At 49.0% G+C, this 20,000-nt stretch overlaps 1 protein-coding gene across 4 annotated transcripts in view; it reads right to left on the bottom strand.

Moving 5' to 3' along the window:
• Positions 1-20,000, bottom strand: part of LOC123753960 (LIM1_Isl and LIM2_Isl domain-containing protein tup) — a 74,341-nt gene that overhangs the window by 22,920 nt on the left and 31,421 nt on the right. For 3 of the 4 annotated variants that reach the window (XM_045735982.2, XM_045735980.2, XM_069307962.1), the window contains 4 exons: positions 19,700-19,851; positions 17,417-17,507; positions 16,517-16,685; positions 1,839-2,054 (listed from right to left, as the gene is read on the bottom strand). In XM_045735982.2, the coding sequence (XP_045591938.1) occupies positions 1,839-2,054; positions 16,517-16,685; positions 17,417-17,507; positions 19,700-19,851 (628 nt within the window). The remainder of the gene's footprint in view (positions 1-1,838; positions 2,055-16,516; positions 16,686-17,416; positions 17,508-19,699; positions 19,852-20,000) is intronic. The other variant, XM_045735981.2, reaches the window with a different exon arrangement.

Below are 20,000 nucleotides of genomic sequence, written 5' to 3'. Positions count from 1 at the left end.
CGATGATATCCAGAGAAATGTATTCTCTAATCTATATTTTTTACGCTGTGGCCATTTCACCTCCTCTATGTCCGTCGCCATGAGAGCCGAGCTCCCTAAAATGTCTGGGTTGGCTCCACCGACCCAGACCAACCTACCTTGAGGTTACCTTGAGATGATTTCGGGGCTTTAGTGTCCCCGCGGCCCGGTCCTCGACCAGGCCTCCACCCCCAGGAAGCAGCCCGTGACAGCTGACTAACACCCAGGTACCTATTTTACTGCTAGGTAACAGGGGCATAGGGTGAAAGAAACTCTGCCCATTGTTTCTCGCCGGCGCCTGGGATCGAACCCAGGACCACAGGATCACAAGTCCAGCGTGCTGTCCGCTCGGCCGACCGGCTCCCTAACAGTCCTATGACAGTCCCCCACCACATATCGCAGGACAGGGAGTGCAAAAGTTTTCCGATAAGATAGACATCTCCTCTTTGAGATCAATGTTTAATTTTACATACACTGCCTATTTTTTTTTTTTTTTACGAGTGAAGCCAATTTAAAACCATGACCACGAAGGATTGATTGATTGATTACAACTGAATAATCAATTTCACAATCCCCCCCCCCCCGCATAATAAAGTTTTCTGAGACGATAGACGTGTTCTCTTTAAGATCAATGTCTCAAATTATTTGACGAGCATTTTCATGTTTTTTATAAACGGTTTTAATGTTTAGATAAAATATTAATTTTGGATCCGATTATTTTATGCATGTGCTAAAATCCTGCAGGAATACATTATGATACAGCTGTGTATGTGTGAATGTATGTATGTGTTTAAATGTGAGTATGTTTACGTTCGTGTATTTGCGAGTGTCAACGTATTTGAGTGTGTACTGAGTGTTATCTATTGAGTGTGTGTGTGATGTGTGCGTGTGTGCTATGTGCGTGGGTATTGTATGTGCTGTGTGCGTATGTATGTGTTGTGTGCGTGTGTATGTGTTGTGTGCGTGTGTATGTGCTGTGTGCGTGTGTATGTGTTGTGTGCGTGTGTATGTGCTGTGTGCGTGTGTATCTTCTGTGTGGGTGTATTACTATTTGTGGCTACAGGATCGAGCTGCTAGCTCTTGGACCCCGCCTTTCTTACCGTCGGTTACGTTATGTACTGACTCCCGACCTATTTTCCTCTGTCATATCTATCTCATATATTTCTCTCTAACACACACACATATCCCCAGGAAGCAGCCCGTAGCAGCTATCTAACTCCCACGGTACCTATTTACTGCTAGGTGAACAGTGCCATCAGGTGAAAAAAACTTTGTCCATTAGAATTTCGGTTTAGATAATGTAAAGTTAGGTGTTTATGTTCTGTTAAGGATTATTTGTATTTTTGTTTGTATTTGCAGCACGTGGATGAAGCATTTAGAGACGTGCGGTTCGAGGATGTGAACGAAGCACTGTTCAAGAGAAGTTCGAACGTCATCAATTGGAAGTGGTGAGTAACGTAGTAACGTGTTTGTCATGCATGTTCAGAGGGGAGGGGGGGGGGGGATGTTGGCAGCATGTGGGGGGAGAGGGAGGATGTTGGCAGCATGTGGAGGGGAAGGGGGGAGGGGGTGTTGGCAGCTGGAGAACAAGCATGTGGGCACTATTGGTGAGGACGCAGCCCGCTCTCATAAACAATGGTCAAATGCTCCTTAATCCAGCCGTAGATTAACTATATACAGGTTAATTGGAACGCAGACAAACGGTTCACGGACGTATGGGCGTGAAGACAACACAAGGGCGTATAAGCGTGCAGACTCAGTGTGGGCGTGCAGACCCACAGTGTGGGCGTGCCAGTGCACGGGCGTACCGTAACACCTACCTGTTGGACGAGCTGTTGGTACTGAGGGGTGGAGGGGTCCAGACGGTCCAGGTCGTGGGTGAGAGCGAACTCCGTCAGGGACTTCCAGGGCGGCTGGTAGGCGGTGACGTCGACTGGTCCGCCCATGCCCACGCCCATGGGCGCCCCGTCGTGACGGATAGGTGAAGATGCCACCATCGGCACGCCCGTGATCCCCTGCAGCGCCATTTGTTTCTCCTGTGGAAGAGAAATGAACCAGATGGGGAGCTTAATTCTCTACGGTGTACGCTCGTGCCTGGGTGGTAAAACGCGGGAACCCTGGAAGGCGGGAAAGATGGAGAGAGGGGAAGGCTGCATGGAAGGGGTGAAGGAAGAGAGGGAGAGCCTTTCCCTGCATTGTGGTGTCCCCTTCATATAGGATATTGGCACCTATCTTTATCATCACTAATAACAGTGATAGTTTCTCTAGAAATACTGGTGATCTTCGCGGGGAAAATTGCTGGAAATCAATGACCGCAAAAAAAAAAAAAACAATTCATTTACACGTTGAAAACCATGCACCAGATTAATAACACATTCGCAATAAACTTTCACTAAAGACCGCGCGTCTTCAACAAATCTGTTCTTTCCTTCTCATCATTTTCCATTACGGCGCCAGCAGACATAATCACAACATTCTATGCCTTGACGCTTCAGCAGAGCATTCGATACTACGCAGACAGCCTCACGCGCGCCTCGTAAGAAAGGTGTAACCGGGAAGGCTGGGGGGGGGGGGGGGGGGGAGGAAACGGAGTTGATGAGAGCGTAGTTGTTTGGAAGAAAGAAGTGTTAGCATAAATGGAGCATAGTCTGAGTGGCAAACCAGAGCTCTTTTGTTGCTGGAGGATGTGCCAGCTAAGACATGAGGAGGACGTGCAGACGCAGCAGCAGGTACAGCAGGTACAGCTGGAGAGGCAGCAGGTACAGCTGGAGAGGCAGCAGGTACAGCTGGAGAGGCAGCAGGTACAGCTGGAGAGGCAGCAGGTACAGCTGGAGAGGCAGCAGGTACAGCTGGAGAGGCAACAGGTACAGCAGGAGAGGCAGCAGGTACAGCAGGAGAGGCAGCAGGTACAGCAGGAGAGGCAGCAGGTACAGCAGAAGAGGCAGCAGGAACAGCAGGAGAGGCAGCAGGTACAGCAGGAGAGGCAGCAGGTACAGCAGGAGAGGCAGCAGGTACAGCAGGAGAGGCAGCAGGTACAGCAGGAGAGGCAGCAGGTACAGCAGGAGAGGCAGCAGGTACAGCAGGAGGCAGCAGGTACAACAGGAGAGGCAGCAGGAACAGCAGGAGAGGCAGCAGGAACAGCAGGAGAGGCAGCAGGAACAGCAGGAGAGGCAGCAGCAGCAGGAAAAGCAGCAGCAACAGGAGTAAAATCAGCAGGAGAGGCAGTAGCAATACCAGGGAAGGCAGCAACAAAGCAGCAGCAGCAGCAGCAGGAGAGGCAGCAGCAACAGCAGGAGAGGCAGCAGCAACAGCAGGAGAGGCAGCAGCAGTATAAGTAACACAAGATGATGTAGGTGGCAGTGTCCTGACTGGGGGTAGGTGAGGGGGAGGGGTGAGATTTGTAGAGTGGAAGAAGGGTGTGCAGATGTGTGTACACGGGGGACACGTGTGCACATGGGATGCCTCCGTGTGTACATACGCGAGTGTACACAAACGTGCGAGTGTAGGGTGTGTGTTCCCACGGGCGAGTGTACTACACACCCCCTCCCCCCCCCCCCCCCTCGCGATCAATTGTGTCAACACCCCCCCCCCCTCCCTTCATACAGCCTCTATCTCTCCCTTCCAACACTGTACTCCTCGACGCACCTTCTGTATCTCCCTCCATCCCTCACTGTATCTCCCTCACTCCCTCCATTCCTCACTGTATCTCCCTCACTCCCTCCAACACCCACTGTATCTCCCTCGCTCCCTCCAACACTCACTGTATCTCCCTCACTCCCTCCAACACTCACTGTATCTCCCTCACTCCCTGCAACACTCACTGTATCTCCCTCACTCCCTCCAACATTCACTGTATCTCCCTCACTCCCTCCAACACCCACTGTATCTCCCTCGCTCCCTCCAACACCCACTGTATCTCCCTCGCTCCCTCCAACACTCACTGTATCTCCCTCACTCCCTCCATTCCTCACTGTATCTCCCTCACTCCCTCCAACACTCACTGTATCTCCCTCACTCCCTCCAACACTCACTGTATCTCCCTCACTCCCTCCAACACTCACTGTATCTCACTCACTCCCTCCAACATTCACTGTATCTCCCTCACTCCCTCCAAAACCCACTGTATCTCCCTCACTCCCTCCAACACTCACTGTATCTCCCTCACTCCCTGCAACACTCACTGTATCTCCCTCACTCCCTGCAACACTCACTGTATCTCCCTCACTCCCTCCAACACCCACTGTATCTCCCTCACTCCCTCCAACACTCACTGTATCTCCCTCGCTCCCTCCAACACCCACTGTATCTCCCTCGCTCCCTCCAACACCCACTGTATCTCCCTCGCTCCCTCCAACACTCACTGTATCTCCCTCACTCCCTCCAACACTCACTGTATCTCCCTCACTCCCTGCAACACTCACTGTATCTCCCTCACTCCCTGCAACACTCACTGTATCTCCCTCACTCCCTCCAACACTCACTGTATCTCCCTCACTCCCTCCAACACTCACTGTATCTCCCTCACTCCCTCCAACACTCACTGTATCTCCCTCACTCCCTGCAACACTCACTGTATCTCTCTCACTCCCTCCAACACTCACTGTATCTCCCTCACTCCCTCCAACACTCACTGTATCTCCCTCACTCCCTCCAACACCCACTGTATCTCCCTCACTCCCTCCAACACTCACTGTATCTCCCTCACTCCCTGCAACACTCACTGTATCTCCCTTACTCCCTCCAACACTCACTGTATCTCCCTCACTCCCTGCAACACTCACTGTATCTCCCTCACTCCCTGCAACACTCACTGTATCTCCCTCACTCCCTCCAACACTCACTGTATCTCCCTCACTCCCTCCAACACTCACTGTATCTCCCTCACTCCCTCCAACACTCACTGTATCTCCCTCACTCCCTGCAACACTCACTGTATCTCCCTCACTCCCTCCAACACTCACTGTATCTCCCTCACTCCCTGCAACACTCACTGTTATCTCCCTCACTCCCTGCAACACCCACTGTATCTCCCTCGCTCCCTCCAACACTCACTGTATCTCCCTCACTCCCTGCAACACTCACTGTATCTCCCTCACTCCCTCCAACACTCACTGTATCTCCCTCACTCCCTGCAACACTCACTGTATCTCCCTCACTCCCTCCAACACCCACTGTATCTCCCTCGCTCCCTGCAACACTCACTGTATCTCCCTCACTCCCTGCAACACTCACTGTATCTCCCTCACTCCCTGCAACACTCACTGTATCTCCCTCACTCCCTGCAACACTCACTGTATCTCCCTCACTCCCTGCAACACTCACTGTATCTCCCTCACTCCCTCCAACATTCACTGTATCTCCCTCACTCCCTCCAACACTCACTGTATCTCCCTCACTCCCTGCAACACTCACTGTATCTCCCTCACTCCCTCCAACACCCACTGTATCTCCCTCGCTCCCTGCAACACTCACTGTATCTCCCTCACTCCCTGCAACACTCACTGTATCTCCCTCACTCCCTCTCCCTCCATCACTACCTCTTCGTAGTGATGCAGGGGCACTTCCTGTACTTCACCAGCCTTCCCTCAACCCCCATACACTAACCTCAAAGCTCAACTCTTCCTTCACATCTTCCGAAGACAAAGTGACGGCCCAGTAAGAGCGGGTTGAGATACAGAGAGACAGAGAGACAGACAGACAGACAGACAGACAGACTGACAGAGACAGAGAGACAGAGAGACAGACAGACAGACTGACAGAGAGACAGACAGACAGACAGAGAGACAGACAGACAGACAGACAGAGAGACAGACAGACAGACAGACAGAGAGACAGACAGACAGAGAGACAGACAGAGAGACAGACAGACAGAGAGACAGACAGAGAGACAGACAGACAGACAGACAGACAGACAGACAGACAGACAGACAGACAGACTGACAGAGAGACAGAGAGACAGATGGTGCAACTTCAGGCACTTGCGTTTAGTCGGACGGAAGAGACGGTGACCAATCAGAAAACGGATATCCTGGGGTTATCTTGAGGTCATCTTGAGATGATTTCGGGGCTTAGCGTCCCCGCGGCCCGGTCCTCGACCAGGCCTCCTTTTTGTTACACCCCCCCCCCCAGGAAGCAGCCCGTAGCAGCTGTCTAGCTCCCAGGTACCTATTTACTGCTAGGTGAACAGAGCATCAGGGTGAAATAAACTCTGCCCATTTGTTTCCGCCTCCACCGGGGATCGAACCAGGAACCTCGGGACTACGAATCCGAAGCGCTTTCCACTCAGCTGTCAGGCCCCTGGGTGAGGGGTGAAAACAAATTCAGCTCACACAACTCATCCTCCTGATAACACGTCGCATTTTGACGTATGCTTTACCTAAGGCCAAAAACTATCGTACCAGAAAATGGTAGCGGCTGGCGAAATGACATAATGTCCCGTTTTCTGTTCGTGGGTCCTCTGGTAGGTTAGGATAAAGGCACTTTAGTACGGCAGTTCCTTGACGTTTGGAACGCTCGTGAGAACGGGCTGGCTCACAAGCCCAGCTATACTTCAATTCTTGAATGACCAACAAGAGCTCTGTGCCGAGTCTGGCGAGTGAAGGTCGCCATGACTCTTCAACATTAGAAAACTCTTAATTGCTCGCCAGCAGCGACTCCAAAACTTTCTACATGAAGTTCAGGTTCACTCGCCGCTATATGCACCACTCTTGAGTTTCCACTCTCCGCATCCTGTCCTCGATTTCTGGATCCGTGAGCCCCAGGTGGGTCTGTCATACCGACATGTGGATTGGGAAGCGCTCCTCTGCTAACTGGACGGGGGACATCTCCCGTCACGCAGGGTGCAGTCGCACCTCCACAGATCTCCAGTATCATCTATTGATATTGGCAATGGCTCAAAAGGGCCACCACTTACGGGCTATTCATGCCCGTGCCATCTTTTGGGTGCCTTAATCTTCATCAATCACCTGCTAACTGGACTTGTCATCTCCCTTTGTAACAGAGCGCGCTAATTGGACCTTGTTATTTCATGAACCTTCAACATAAAGATAGCCAGTACAAGACTAACATCCTCAAAGTCTCCCACCTGACCAAACTTCGTGGACAACGGCTCCTTTAACACAAGATGTTCAGCCACCAGCTGTTGGTGTCTGGACATGGGCGAGGCTCCAGTACTGATCCCTCACTCTTGACCTTCATATGGATCATATCACTGTGGAACATTAACACCAAAGCTCTGTTCACCAGGTTTCCCCACCAGGTTCACCACACAATCGTTGACATGTCCAGAGCCACACAAGGCATCTTTTGTCACTGGTGCAGGTGTGGCAAGATCGCCCAGCGCCTTGCAAGCGAATTCCGTCGGGTTCGAGCCCCGGATAGGGAGGGTTGACTAGGTACCGGACCTTAACTGTTCGCCCCTATTTACCTAGCAGTAATTGGGGACCTGGTTGTAAACCGATTGGTGGGTCTTGTTCCAGGAAACAACTGCAACTCGAGCTACACAAGGTGTTGAGCAATGAAGGTGTTGAAGGTGTTTCAACAAGTTAGAAACAAAACGTGTGCTATAAAACTCGCCAACTGATCAGACGGAAGCTCTGACCCAAGGTTCTTAATGAGGTGATGATGGACAACAACACCTCTGTACTTGTATAGTGATCATAACACTTGTTATGTTGGTGTTGAGAGGGAGGGAGAGAAGGAGAAAGAGAGGGAGAGAGAGAGAGAGAGAAGGAAGAGGGAGGGAGGGAGAGAGAAGGAAGACAGGTAGATAGGATAGGCAGGCAAACGAGCAGAGAGACAGACACAGATAGGCATTGGGAGAGGAAGAGGAAGATGAGGGAGGAAACAGGGAATGATGGAGAGAGGGAATGATGGAGGGAGGGAGAGTGTTGACGTTAGCAGAGGGCCGTGGAGGACAAATACTACCCTCAGTATAGTGTTACCTTCCTCCCGGCCCGCTCTCCTTCTCCCTACCCTTCCCTCTAGCTTCCCCTCCTCTCTCTCTCTCTCCTGCCTATCCTTCTCTCTATCTCCCCCCCCCCCCCACTCTCTACTGCCTATCCCTTCCCTACCATACTTTCCAACTGCTTAAGCCTCCAGACTCTCACCTACCTTCTAATTCAGCCTATCCCTCCCACATCTCCATCCCATGCACCCTCCCCGCCCCTTCCTACTCCTTCCCATACTCCTTCCTACCCACCTCCTGAAACTAGCCACCCGTCCCACCGTCCCACTCCACCTGCTGCAATACTCCACTCCACAACTCGTCCACCTCTTCCACACCATCTTTCTAACTCAGAAAATATTTCGGCAGCATTCCTGACCTCCGTTCAAGGTGAACAATGCCTATCCTTCTATGCCAATCCCATAATTAAGAACCTAGATGTAAAATCCATTTCCGGGTCGTGTTCAGGGGAAGGGATTGAGCTGGATAACCCACTAACCTGTTATATTGCTTGAACCGTGACATAAATCCTGAAGCTCAGGGCTCCAATCCTTTCATCAAGTTATTATTTCGCCCCGTTTCTGTTGCAATACTTTAATAAAAAAAATTTAATATTTCATCTTGAAGGGTATCCTCCATGCCCGTCTTCATCTGCCTGACCTCGCTCCGCCTTCACCTGACTTGATTCCTGACATGGAGTACTTGAGGAGTAGTGTAGGCTATCATCTTAGACAATTTTAAAAGTAGGTATGATAGAAATCAATGGGGGTCCGGGCACATTTCAAAAGGCGACTGAAAGGCAGAGCCCACGAGCTGATGCTTGACCCAGGGTGCACACATACGTGAATACTGACAAATATACACACACACACACACACACACACACACTATATATGGATCCCAGAGCCAATGCTCGTTCCTGCAGGCACAAATTGGTCCGTACACACACAGGCACGAGGAAGACAACAAGAGGCTACAAGATGACCTGGACAAACTGAAGGAATGGTCTAACAAATGGCTATTAAAGTTCAACGCAACCAAGTACATGTAAAGTAATCGAACTAGGTGGAGGGAACAGGCGGCCAAACACAGGGGACCGAATGAGAAACGAAGTCTTCCACGAAACGGACAGATCTAGGAGTTGATATCACACCGAACTTGTTTCATGAAGTCCACACCAAAAGAAAATCATCAGCGGCGTATGAGAGGCTGGCTAATATCAGATCTGCCTTTAGAAACTTATGTAAGGAATTATTTAGAACCTTGTATACCACATATGTAAGACCAATCCTGGAGTATGCGGCCCCAGCATGGAGCCCGTACATTGTCAAGCACTAGACGAAGTTGGAGAAGATTCAAAGGTATGCCACTAGTATAGTCCCAGAACTAAGAGGCATGAGTTAAGAGGAAGGGCTGCGTGAATTACACCTCATGTCGTTGGAAGACAGAAGAGCTCGGGAAGACATGATCACCGCATACAAAGTGATAAGGAGAATTGACAGGGTAGATAAGGATGGATTATTTAACATGGGTGATACTCGCATAAGGGTACACAAGTGGAAACTGAGTACCCAAATGAGCCACAGAGACATGAGAACGCTTTCAATATCAGAAGTTAATAAATGGAATGCATTAGGAAGTGATGTGGTGTAGGCAGACTCAATACACAGTTTCAAATGATATGATAGATCCCAGTAGGCTCAGAAATCTATACACCAGTAGACTGACAGTTGAAAGGCGGGACCAAAGAGCCGAAGCTTTACCCCCGCAAGCACAGCTAGGCGAGTCTACACCTGAGAAAATGAAATCGGGAATGAGTACAATAGACAGCCGACGGCTAGAAAGGTGGGGTCCAAGAGTTGGACTCAATTGAGTCCAACTGAGTCCAACAAGAGTTGAGTCCAACAACAACAATTGAGTCCAACAAGAGTTGGACTTGGACAGCTCAATCTTTCAGGCACAAACATTAAATAATTCACCAAGGACTGCACAGGACGGTAGAGCGACGGTCTCGCTTCATGCAGGTCTTCGTTCAATCCCCGACCGTTCAAGTAGTTGGGCACCATTCCTTTCCCCCGTCCCATCCCAAATCCTTATCCTGACCCCTTCCCAGCGCTGGATGGCTTGGCGTAATGGCTTGGCGCTTTCCCCTGACAATTCCCTCCCTCGCCAAGGATTGCTATGTATTTAGACTGCGGCCCTCTTGACACCCGCGCCTTAGGAAACCCGACAAAAACCATGTTTGCAAGATCACTTTTTTCCACCTTCAACGTACGCGGTAAACTTGTGTCTTCAGCACAGCACTAAACATCTGTCACGCTAGTAAACATTGCTGCCAAAAAGCCATCTAAACATGTTTAATGCAGCTCTAAACATTAGAACACAATACTAAACATTGCAGTAATTTCCTCGCGGAATCACCGTAAAGTATATATCACCGAGTTAATTATTTACATTACAAACATTTTATATATATAAATAATGTGTGTTTACACAAGTATGCTACACTAACCTAACTTATCGATAATAATAAGTAATATTAGCTCGAGAGAGTGTACGGAGTGAATTTCTTGTATCACTACGAACGTCACTCAATGAATTCAATTTCATTATTATGAACCCCATACCCATCCCGTGGGCGGTGGTGTAAAGGATTACAGAGGCATATAATCGGTTCAGGAACTGAACCCTCTAGTTCGTTTAGCTAAGCAAATAACAATCTTTTGGCGCTAATTACACAATTATTGATGTTATATATACATGTACACATACATACATGTACATATATATACATATACTTATGAATGTGTGTTCGCTCTTGTGTTCAGAGCTTGCACTTACAGATGAGACTTTGGACGGTTTCAATATTTTAACTGCTTTACTGAAGAGGTTCTAGTAGTTTAAACGCTCTATTGAAGTGGTTCCAGCAGTTTTAAATGCTCTATTGAAGTGGTTCCAGCAGTTTTAAATGCTCTATTGAAGTGGTTCCAGCAGTTTTAAATGCTCTACTGAAGTGGTTCCAGCAGTTTAAATGCTCTATTTTAGTGATTCAAGTAGTTTAAAATTTACTTGTATTCAATGCATGGAAGCAAGAATATCTCTATATATTTCTACCTCGGATATGTTTATCTGTCTTGAAAGGAGATGTAAGTACAGAAGAATCCTCCAGACGAGCCAGAACCTCATTGGTGGTTCAAGGTTACTCATTTTGAAGTTTTTTATTATGGAACCTATCACCTCCCCCCCCCCTCTCTCTCTCTCTCTCTCTCTCTCTCTCTCTCTCTCTCTCTCTCTCTCTCTCTCTCTCTCTCTCTCTCTCTCTCTCTCTCTCTCAAGCAAAGTTTGTTAGTTTGCTTCAGTGATCCAAAACGACCTATGAACGTTAGGTCGTTTGCCAATGTTGATCTAACTTGTTTCACTCATCTTCGAAGACATCTTTGTTTACCAGCAGGTGGTGACTTGTATGGGGCAAGAGGTCCTCTGCTGTCTTTGTTCTTATAGCTGATTGGTGCCCGTCTTCCACCCAAGTAGGTTTTGATGGCAATTTTCCAGTTGTCAGGGAAGGGTGACAGGGAAGGGTGACAGGGAGGGGTGACAGGGAAGGGTGACAGGGAAGGGTGACAGGGAAGGGTGACAGGGAAGGGTGACAGGGAAGGGTGACAGGGAAGGGTGACATGGAAGGGTGACAGGGAACTGTGGGTTGTCATCTGGTTCACGTCTGATATAGGGACGAGTAGGGTAACGTTGCCTGAACTGTACCTTGTGGTACTGTGCTTTGTACCGTACCTTGTGGTACTGTGCTTCATACCGTACCTTGTGGTACTGTGTGCTTCATACCGTACCTTGTGGTACTGTGCTTCGTACCGTATTTAGTGTCGATTTTGTTTGATTTATTATCACAATTCGTGATGATTATTTCAAACTTAAACCTCGACTTCTCTATATTATTTTATATTCAATTAGAACCCATTTAATGTTTTTTTTCACTCCAGGGGCCCCATTAATCCAATGTTTTTGTTAAGGGTGTGTGTATAGCTCTTTTAGTCTGGTTTGCATTATTGCCTCTGTTATTGTGGTTAAGCAATTGCAAGTTAGTACCCTTTTGGTCTTAAACAGCTGTGACATGGGGAAAATAGCTCGTTTTCTTTCATTAAATTAGCTTCGTAGCTCTCACTGAAACAAATTTATTTGATTTGTGGTTGTTATTGCGTCTGAAATCCAGTGTTTAGTCATAGTATTCATAATAATAATTAGCTTTCCTGTAGTGTCTGTAGGATGTCATCTGTTTAAATGGTCTCTCTCTCTCTCTCTCTCTCTCTCTCTCTCTCTCTCTCTCTCTCTCTCTCTCTCTCTCTCTCTCTCTCTCTCTCTCTCTCTCTCTCTCTCTCTCTGTAGATTATATTGTGTCAGTATTCCGACCTCCTGGCACTCTCCTCTGGGGTTGACCCCTGGCACTCTCCTCTGGGGTTGACCCCTGGCACTCTCCTCTGGGGGTCGACCCCCACCAGGTGACCACCAGGTCACCCCCCCCCACCAAGTGACCACCACCAGGTGACCACCACCAGGTGACCCCCACACAAGGTGACCACCACCACCAGGTGACCACCACCACCAGGTGACCCCCACCACCAGGTGACCACCAATACCAGGTGACCCCCACCAGGTGACCCCCACCAGGTCCCCCCCCCCACCAGGTGACCACCAGGTCCCCCCCCCCACCAGGTGACCACCAGGCCCCCGCCCCCGGCTCTGATTACACCGCTGGCTGCCGCCCGCCCAAAAATTCGTCTGGTTATCGCGATCAAAAGCCGCGCGCCGGAGACTTTCCGCCAAATATTGACTCTGCTCCTAATGACTTGGGTCTTTAGAGTTGAATTGTCGGTCAAACACAGCGGCCGACGGAGCCATTGATGTTACCTTAAAAAGTGTGGCTCGCTCGTCTCCCGCACACCCAGTGTACATCGTCACGTGATAGTTGTGGCGGAGGCGGCACCCTGGCCAGCCCCGCCGCAGCCGCCGCCACCACCGCAGCCGCAGCCACCACCATAACCACTGACAACACTGCCACCAATCCTCCCCCCCCCCTTCCCCCCCGTCCTCCGTGGACTTGGTGACGGCGGTGTTCCTGGAGTGAGAAAGAGGGAAATTCTTGGGCGTGAAATTAGCGGGTTTTACACATTGCTTACTTTAGCGGGTGGCTCTAAAGCGGTGTTGAGGCGGGGAGCAGTGCGGGAGGGAGGGTGGGATGACGGGTGGATTAAACTGTGGGTAGGGTTGGGGGATAGGCAGGTAGGGGATAGGCAGGTGGGGGATAGGCAGGTGGGGGATAGGCAGGTAGGGGAGAGGATGGCCGGGGATTATAGGGGGGAGATGGGGAAGGAGGTAAGAGGAGCAGGCGAGGGAAGATAGGGGGACGGAGGGACGATGGGAAGGGATAGGTAAGGAAGATCCAATCCAGGTCTCACAGGGTCAGGTGTAGCACTGCAGTGACCCTGAGACTGCCACAGTTGTAACCAAGCTTCATTATACACCCTGGCCCAAGTCCTTGTATTATTGTGAGCTACTGGTGGTTACTTGCTGTATACTGTATTGTGAGGTCATGAGAGCTGATGTATACATTATTATGAGGTCATAAGAGCTGATGTATACTTTATTATTATTATGAAGGCTCTTCTCTCCCTCCCACGTCCTCTCACTTGAGGTATCTCTCCCTCCCACGTCCTCTCACTTGAGGTATCTCTCCCTCCCACGTCCTCTCACTCGGGATATCTCTCCCTCCCTCCCTCTAGTCAACCACGTGACATCTGTGTTTACATTTACTAAGTGAAGCCCGAATAGCCTCCCTCACCCTACCGTTCTCTCCCTCACCCTACCATGCCCTCTATCACCCTATCATATCTTTTCCTCCCCCAATCTTCCGAACCCTCCCTCACTTTACAATTCCCTCCCTCACCCTATCATTCCCTCCCTTACTCAATTAGCCTATACTTTATCAACCAGGCTGTGATTTACACGTCAGGCTGCGAGCAGCTGCGTCCAACAGCCTGTTTGACCAGACAACCAACAGGGAGGCCTGGTCGGAGACCGGGCCATGGGGCCGTTGATTCCCGGAAGCTACACAAGGTTGACCAACCATTCCCTTCCTCACCCCACAATTCCCTATTGCACCAACTTTTCTCTCGGAAATCTCAGCCTATTCTCATAGCCATTGGTAGTTATCGTGAGGTTATCTTGAAATAACTTAGGTCAAGGTATACTTACGTTAAGACATTCCAATTTCTTTATTATGCACCCCATACCCATCCCGTGGGCATTCCAATTTAAGTTTCGTTACTGAGTGCTGCAAGTACCCTTCAAGGCCTTCACTACATCCTTTGGTGTTGGAGATAATTGGATGACTTGTGCTAGTCATCCAACTAGTCAAATGAACAAATCCACAAGGGCCGTGACGAGGATTCGAACCTACGTCCGAGATCTTCCCAGACGCTGGGAAGATCAACTGAGCTACGACATGGTCAAAAAGAGTTGAAACCAGAAGTTCTACTGGACTTACTTGGATCCTGCAGCCTCTCCGAGACACAAACCAGGGTTTTACACAACTCCCCCGTGCACTCATGCACTGTCAACATCAATTTGACACCACTATTGGGACTGGCAATCTCCGGAAGATGTGGAGAGCTGGTGAAGCTCTGAACCAGCTATAGCCAACCACAACAATGTAAAACGGCCTTGAGCTTATTACAAAAAGTATAAATAGTATATACGAAATTAATCCTCAGCCACGTACAAGGGCAAGTCTGCCCCACGTGTGACTGTGGAGACTCCCAGCGTGTGTGGCACACTTACTGCTTAAGTGGTCCACGCTGAGAACATCCCCTGGATTATCTAACAAGTGGATTTTTGTTTATATTGAGAAAGTTATCCTTCATGGACAGCTAAGAATAATATTTAATCATGGATCTTATACTCCAAGGTTAAAATTATAGATTTTTCATTCTGTGTTGTTGTTATGGAACCGTGGAAATTTTAACTAATTACTAACTACCTCCCAAACCCTCACTCTAGCCATTGCATCCTTCACCTTGCCCTTGGCTCCATCCCTCACCCTAGCCATGCTCTGGCTGAGGTGAGGAATAATGTGGCTACAGGCGCAGGGTGTGGCTGGGAACACTGTGTGTGTGTGTGTGTGTGTGTGTGTGTGTGTGTGTGTGTGTGTGTGTGTGTGTGTGTGTGTGTGTGTGTGTGTGTGTGTGTGTGTGTGTTTACTAGTTGTTTACTAGTTGTTGTGTTTTGCGGGGGTTGAGCTTTGCTCTTTCGGCCCGCCTCTCAACTGTCAATCAACTGTTTTACTAACTACTTTCTTTTTTTTTTTCTTTTTTTTTTCACCACACACACACACACCCCAGGAAGCAGCCCGTGACAGCTGACTAACACCCAGGTACCTATTTACTGCTAGGTAACAGGGGCACTTAGGGTGAAAGAAACTTTGCCCATTTGTTTCTGCCTCGTGCGGGAATCGAACCCGCGCAACAGAATTACGAGTCCTGCGCGCTATCCACCAGGCTACGAGGCCCCGTAACCCTGTGTGTGTGTGGGGCTACGTAACCCTGTGTGTGTGTGTGTGTGTGTGTGTGTGTGTGTGTGTGTGTGTGTGTGTGTGTGTGTGTGTGTGTGTGTGTGTGTGTGTGTGTGTGTGTGTGTGTGTGTAATTATCTAAGTGTAGTTACAGGATGAGAGCTACGCTCTTGGTGTCCCGTCTTCCCAGCACTCTTTGTCATATAAACATGACAAAGACTTTGTCATGTATGTAAGGTTACGAGTGCCTACAGTGTGTGTCCGTGAGTTACGGTAGAATAATCCCCCGGTAACTCACGGTACTCATGACGGCTTGCTCCCTCTCCTCACGTATTATGAGGCACTTACACGTGACGCTACACTTATGAGGCAAGTATACACTCACATATAAGTACTGAATTATATTAAGTGATGACGAAGACAATTTTGAGACACACAAAAGTTGTGAAGAAAGTGGTAACATAAATAAACCTGTAACTGTGAGATAAGAGAAAGTAAATGATACAATTTATAAACAAAATGGAATAAAATATAAATTAATAGTATTTCTTATAAGTATAATCTAGATAAGGAGTTAATCCTCATCTATCTCTCACTCTCAATCTCTCTTCTCTCTCTCTTCCCTTTCCTTCTCCCTTTCTTCTCTTCTATAGCCCTCTCTCCCTCCCTCCCTCCCTCTCTTCCCCTCATGCTGTTTCAGTAGTCATTTCAACAAATAAAGTACAGAATAAAACATTAAATATAACACTATCACACACACCTTTCATTATCCATCTCTCCTCGTCTACTTCTCACCCACCTCATCACATCCATTTCCCCTTCATCCACCTCCCCGTCAACCACTTCTTGTCCATCTGCGATCCACCTCCTCATTCCACTCTTCACACCCACGTCTCAAACCATGACTTAGAACTAAAACCATGACTTAGAATTAAAACCAGACCTTAAGAGCTAGAATAAACGGGGATTTCGGCTCACCTCCCATACCTTTTCGTGCTGCATCTGTTTCATTAGGATGGAGCGCTTCTTGTCCTTACACCGCTTGTTCTGGAACCAGACTCTGATGACCCGCGGAGACAGCCCCGTCATCTCCACCAGCTGCTCCTTCATCAGGGCGTCCGGCCGGCAGTTGGCGGCGTAGCAGGTTCTGAAGGAGGACAGGCAGACGTCAGGGGGGGACGCAGCGAGCAACTCCCTCTCTCCCCCAGGCCAAATATGGCCACATAACGTTGGTGTAACACTGTATCAATATTGATGATACGCTGAATTAACGCTGTTATTCTTGATTCAACGAGGAATCAGCACCATTACTGGATATCGTGCCCGCAGGGAAGGTGAAGGGGAGAGGGGGAAGTGGGTGTAGGTGACACATGATATCAAAGATCCCGCTCTCAGGTGTACAACATGTACAGGTGTGTACTGGGAGCCTGTCTTCAGAGCAACAGGTGTACAACATGTACTGGGAGCCTGTCTTCAGAGCAACAGGTGTACATCATGTGCGGGTGTGTACTGGGAGCCTGTCTTCAGAGCAACAGGTGTACAACATGTACAGGTGTGTACTGGGAGCCTGTCTTCAGAGCAACAGGTGTACAACATATACAGGTGTGTACTGGGAGCCTGTCTTCAGAGCAAACCCATTACCATGACATACCACACCTCCCCCCCCCCCATAGTTATCTAGATATTTGTGATGGTCTAAAAGCATATTACATTTCCAGTAATAGTTTACATGTAAAACTAACAAGTGAACCTGTGTCCTGAACAGGGATTATTCTCAAGTTATAACTCCAAGTCTTAAATGGTTGTGTTGCGAGTATCCTCCAAGTATGGAGGATGATATCTCTCTCTCTCTCTCTCTCTCTCTCGTGATTCACTAACCTTAGCGTGTGTAGCTGCTTCTCGTTGAGCACAGTGCGTACCCTCGTAGTTTTCCCCTCTCGTCGTTCCTTCCGTACCGGTTTCCCCTCACCTGCAGGAGAGAATGATATTGTTGGAGAAACTGTGAGCAACGTTGGGAGGACAAGACACATCCTTGAGGAACGTTGGGAGGACAAGACACATCCTTGAGGAACGTTGGGAGGACAAGACACATCCTTGAGGAACGTTGAGAGGACAAGACACATCCTTGAGGAACGTTGGGAGGACAAGACACATCCTTGAGGAACGTTGAGAGGACAAGACACATCCTTGAGGAACGTTGGGAGGACAAGACACATCCTTGAGGAACGTTGAGAGGACAAGACACATCCTTGAGGAACGTTGGGAGGACAAGACACATCCTTGAGGAACGTTGGGAGAGGGACAAGACACATCCTTGAGGAACGTTGGGAGGACAAGACACATCCTTGAGGAACGTTGGGAGAGGGACGAGACACATCCTTGAGGAACGTTGGGAGGACAAGACACATCCTTGAGGAACGTTGGGAGAGGGACGAGACACATCCTTGAGGAACGTTGGGAGGACAAGACACATCCTTGAGGAACGTTGGGAGAGGGACGAGACACATCCTTGAGGAACGTTGGGAGGACAAGACACATCCTTAAGGAACACCAACATGGGAATCGAACAACAAACCTCCTTCAGGAATGCCAAGAATTGAGAAGGACACAAACATCCTTGAAGAACGCCAAGAAGGGACGACAAACACACTTAAGAAAGGACAAGTGGACGCTAAACAATTAAACTTTTAACGGGAACAAATAGAGGAGATAACAGCAACTTATTCACTCTCAAAAGACAAACTGGAAACACTGTAACTAAGTCTACACTGTTGTCAATATAAGAACTGCATAAAGTCTATTGCCACATATGAGGTAGAACCTATTTATATCCACCCAAACTCATACATGCAGTATACATGTCTAACCTACTGAGAACACCGTTACTAAGTCGTCAGTGTTGTTAATATACTGCTCGACACAAGAGACAACGTACACACAAAATATTAAAAGTTAAAAATGTATAAGTGGAAGCAAGGAAAATTAACAGGAATTTAAGCAATACATTCTGAGGATTGTGTTGACATCTCCCGCGTTTGTTTGTTTGTGTAGTGGTTAACTGGCCTCATCCCTCCGCCCTCATTCAACCTCTCTTATCTCTCCACCCTTTTCTCTCTCTAATAGGTGTTGCAAAGCCTTCGACACCCCTCACAGGGTTTGTAAAGCCATCGACGCCTTAACAGTTGTAAAGCCCTCGACGCTCTCACAGGTGTTGTAAAGCCCTCGACGCCTGTACAGTTGTAAAGCCCTCGACGCTCTCACAGGTGTTGCAAAGCCCCTGAAGACCCTCATAGGTGTTGCAAAGCCCCTGAAGACCCTCATAGGTGTTCCAAAGCCCCTGAAGACCCTCATAGGTGTTGCAAAGCCCCTGAAGACCCTCATAGGTGTTCCAAAGCCCCTGAAGACCCTCATAGGTGTTCCAAAGCCCCTGAAGACCCTCATAGGTGTTGCAAAGCCCCTGAAGACCCTCATAGGTGTTGCAAAGCCCCTGAAGACCCTCATAGGTGTTGCAAAGCCCCTGAAGACCCTCATAGGTGTTGCAAAGCCCCTGAAGACCCTCATAGGTGTTCCAAAGCCCCTGAAGACCCTCATAGGTGTTGCAAAGCCCCTGAAGACCCTCATAGGTGTTGCAAAGCCCCTGAAGACCCTCATAGGTGTTGCAAAGCCCCTGAAGACCCTCATAGGTGTTGCAAAGCCCCTGAAGACCCTCATAGGTGTTGCAAAGCCCCTGAAGACCCTCATAGGTGTTGCAAAGCCCCTGAAGACCCTCATAGGTGTTGCAAAGCCCCTGAAGACCCTCATAGGTGTTGCAAAGCCCCTGAAGACCCTCATAGGTGTTGCAAAGCCCCTGAAGACCCTCATAGGTGTTGCAAAGCCCCTGAAGACCCTCATAGGTGTTGCAAAGCCCCTGAAGACCCTCATAGGTGTTGCAAAGCCCTCCTTCCTTCAGTCATGCTAACACATGCCTGCGTTGCTTCTCTAATTATGCCTACTACCCTCCTCACATGCATTACCCCACTAAAACGTCTTTCCCTTCCCGTCACCCTTTTTGGTCCCGCTTCTTTCCCTCGTCAAGAGGCGGGACCAAAGAACCGAAGCTCAACCCCCCCCCCCACTATCCCAACCATTAGTACTTCACCCCCTCCCTTTTATCCCACTAACCTTTGAGTTCGTTGTTGTTAATGTTGGTGGTGTTGTTGTTCTCAGCGTTGGCTTTCTTCTCGAAGGAGTCGAAGTCATGTCGGCAGTAGAGGCCGTCTTCTCTGAGCGCGAACTCGTCCCCCGGGAGCAGCTGCTTCCCGCACGCCGAGCATCTGTGGCACACCGCGTGAAACCTCGACTAAGTCAATGGAATGATTCGTGATTCAAGTTAAACCGGAGGAAGACAATATAGAATGCTGCATGATTCAAGAAGAAAATGTTGACCATCACACGACATAATAAATGCGAACGTGGTTGAACC

Source organism: Procambarus clarkii, chromosome 6 (assembly GCF_040958095.1).
Source record: "Procambarus clarkii isolate CNS0578487 chromosome 6, FALCON_Pclarkii_2.0, whole genome shotgun sequence".
Taxonomy (NCBI): domain Eukaryota; kingdom Metazoa; phylum Arthropoda; class Malacostraca; order Decapoda; family Cambaridae; genus Procambarus; species Procambarus clarkii.
Note: the sequence above shows the minus strand (reverse complement) of the source record. Positions and strands in the feature narration are given on the sequence as shown.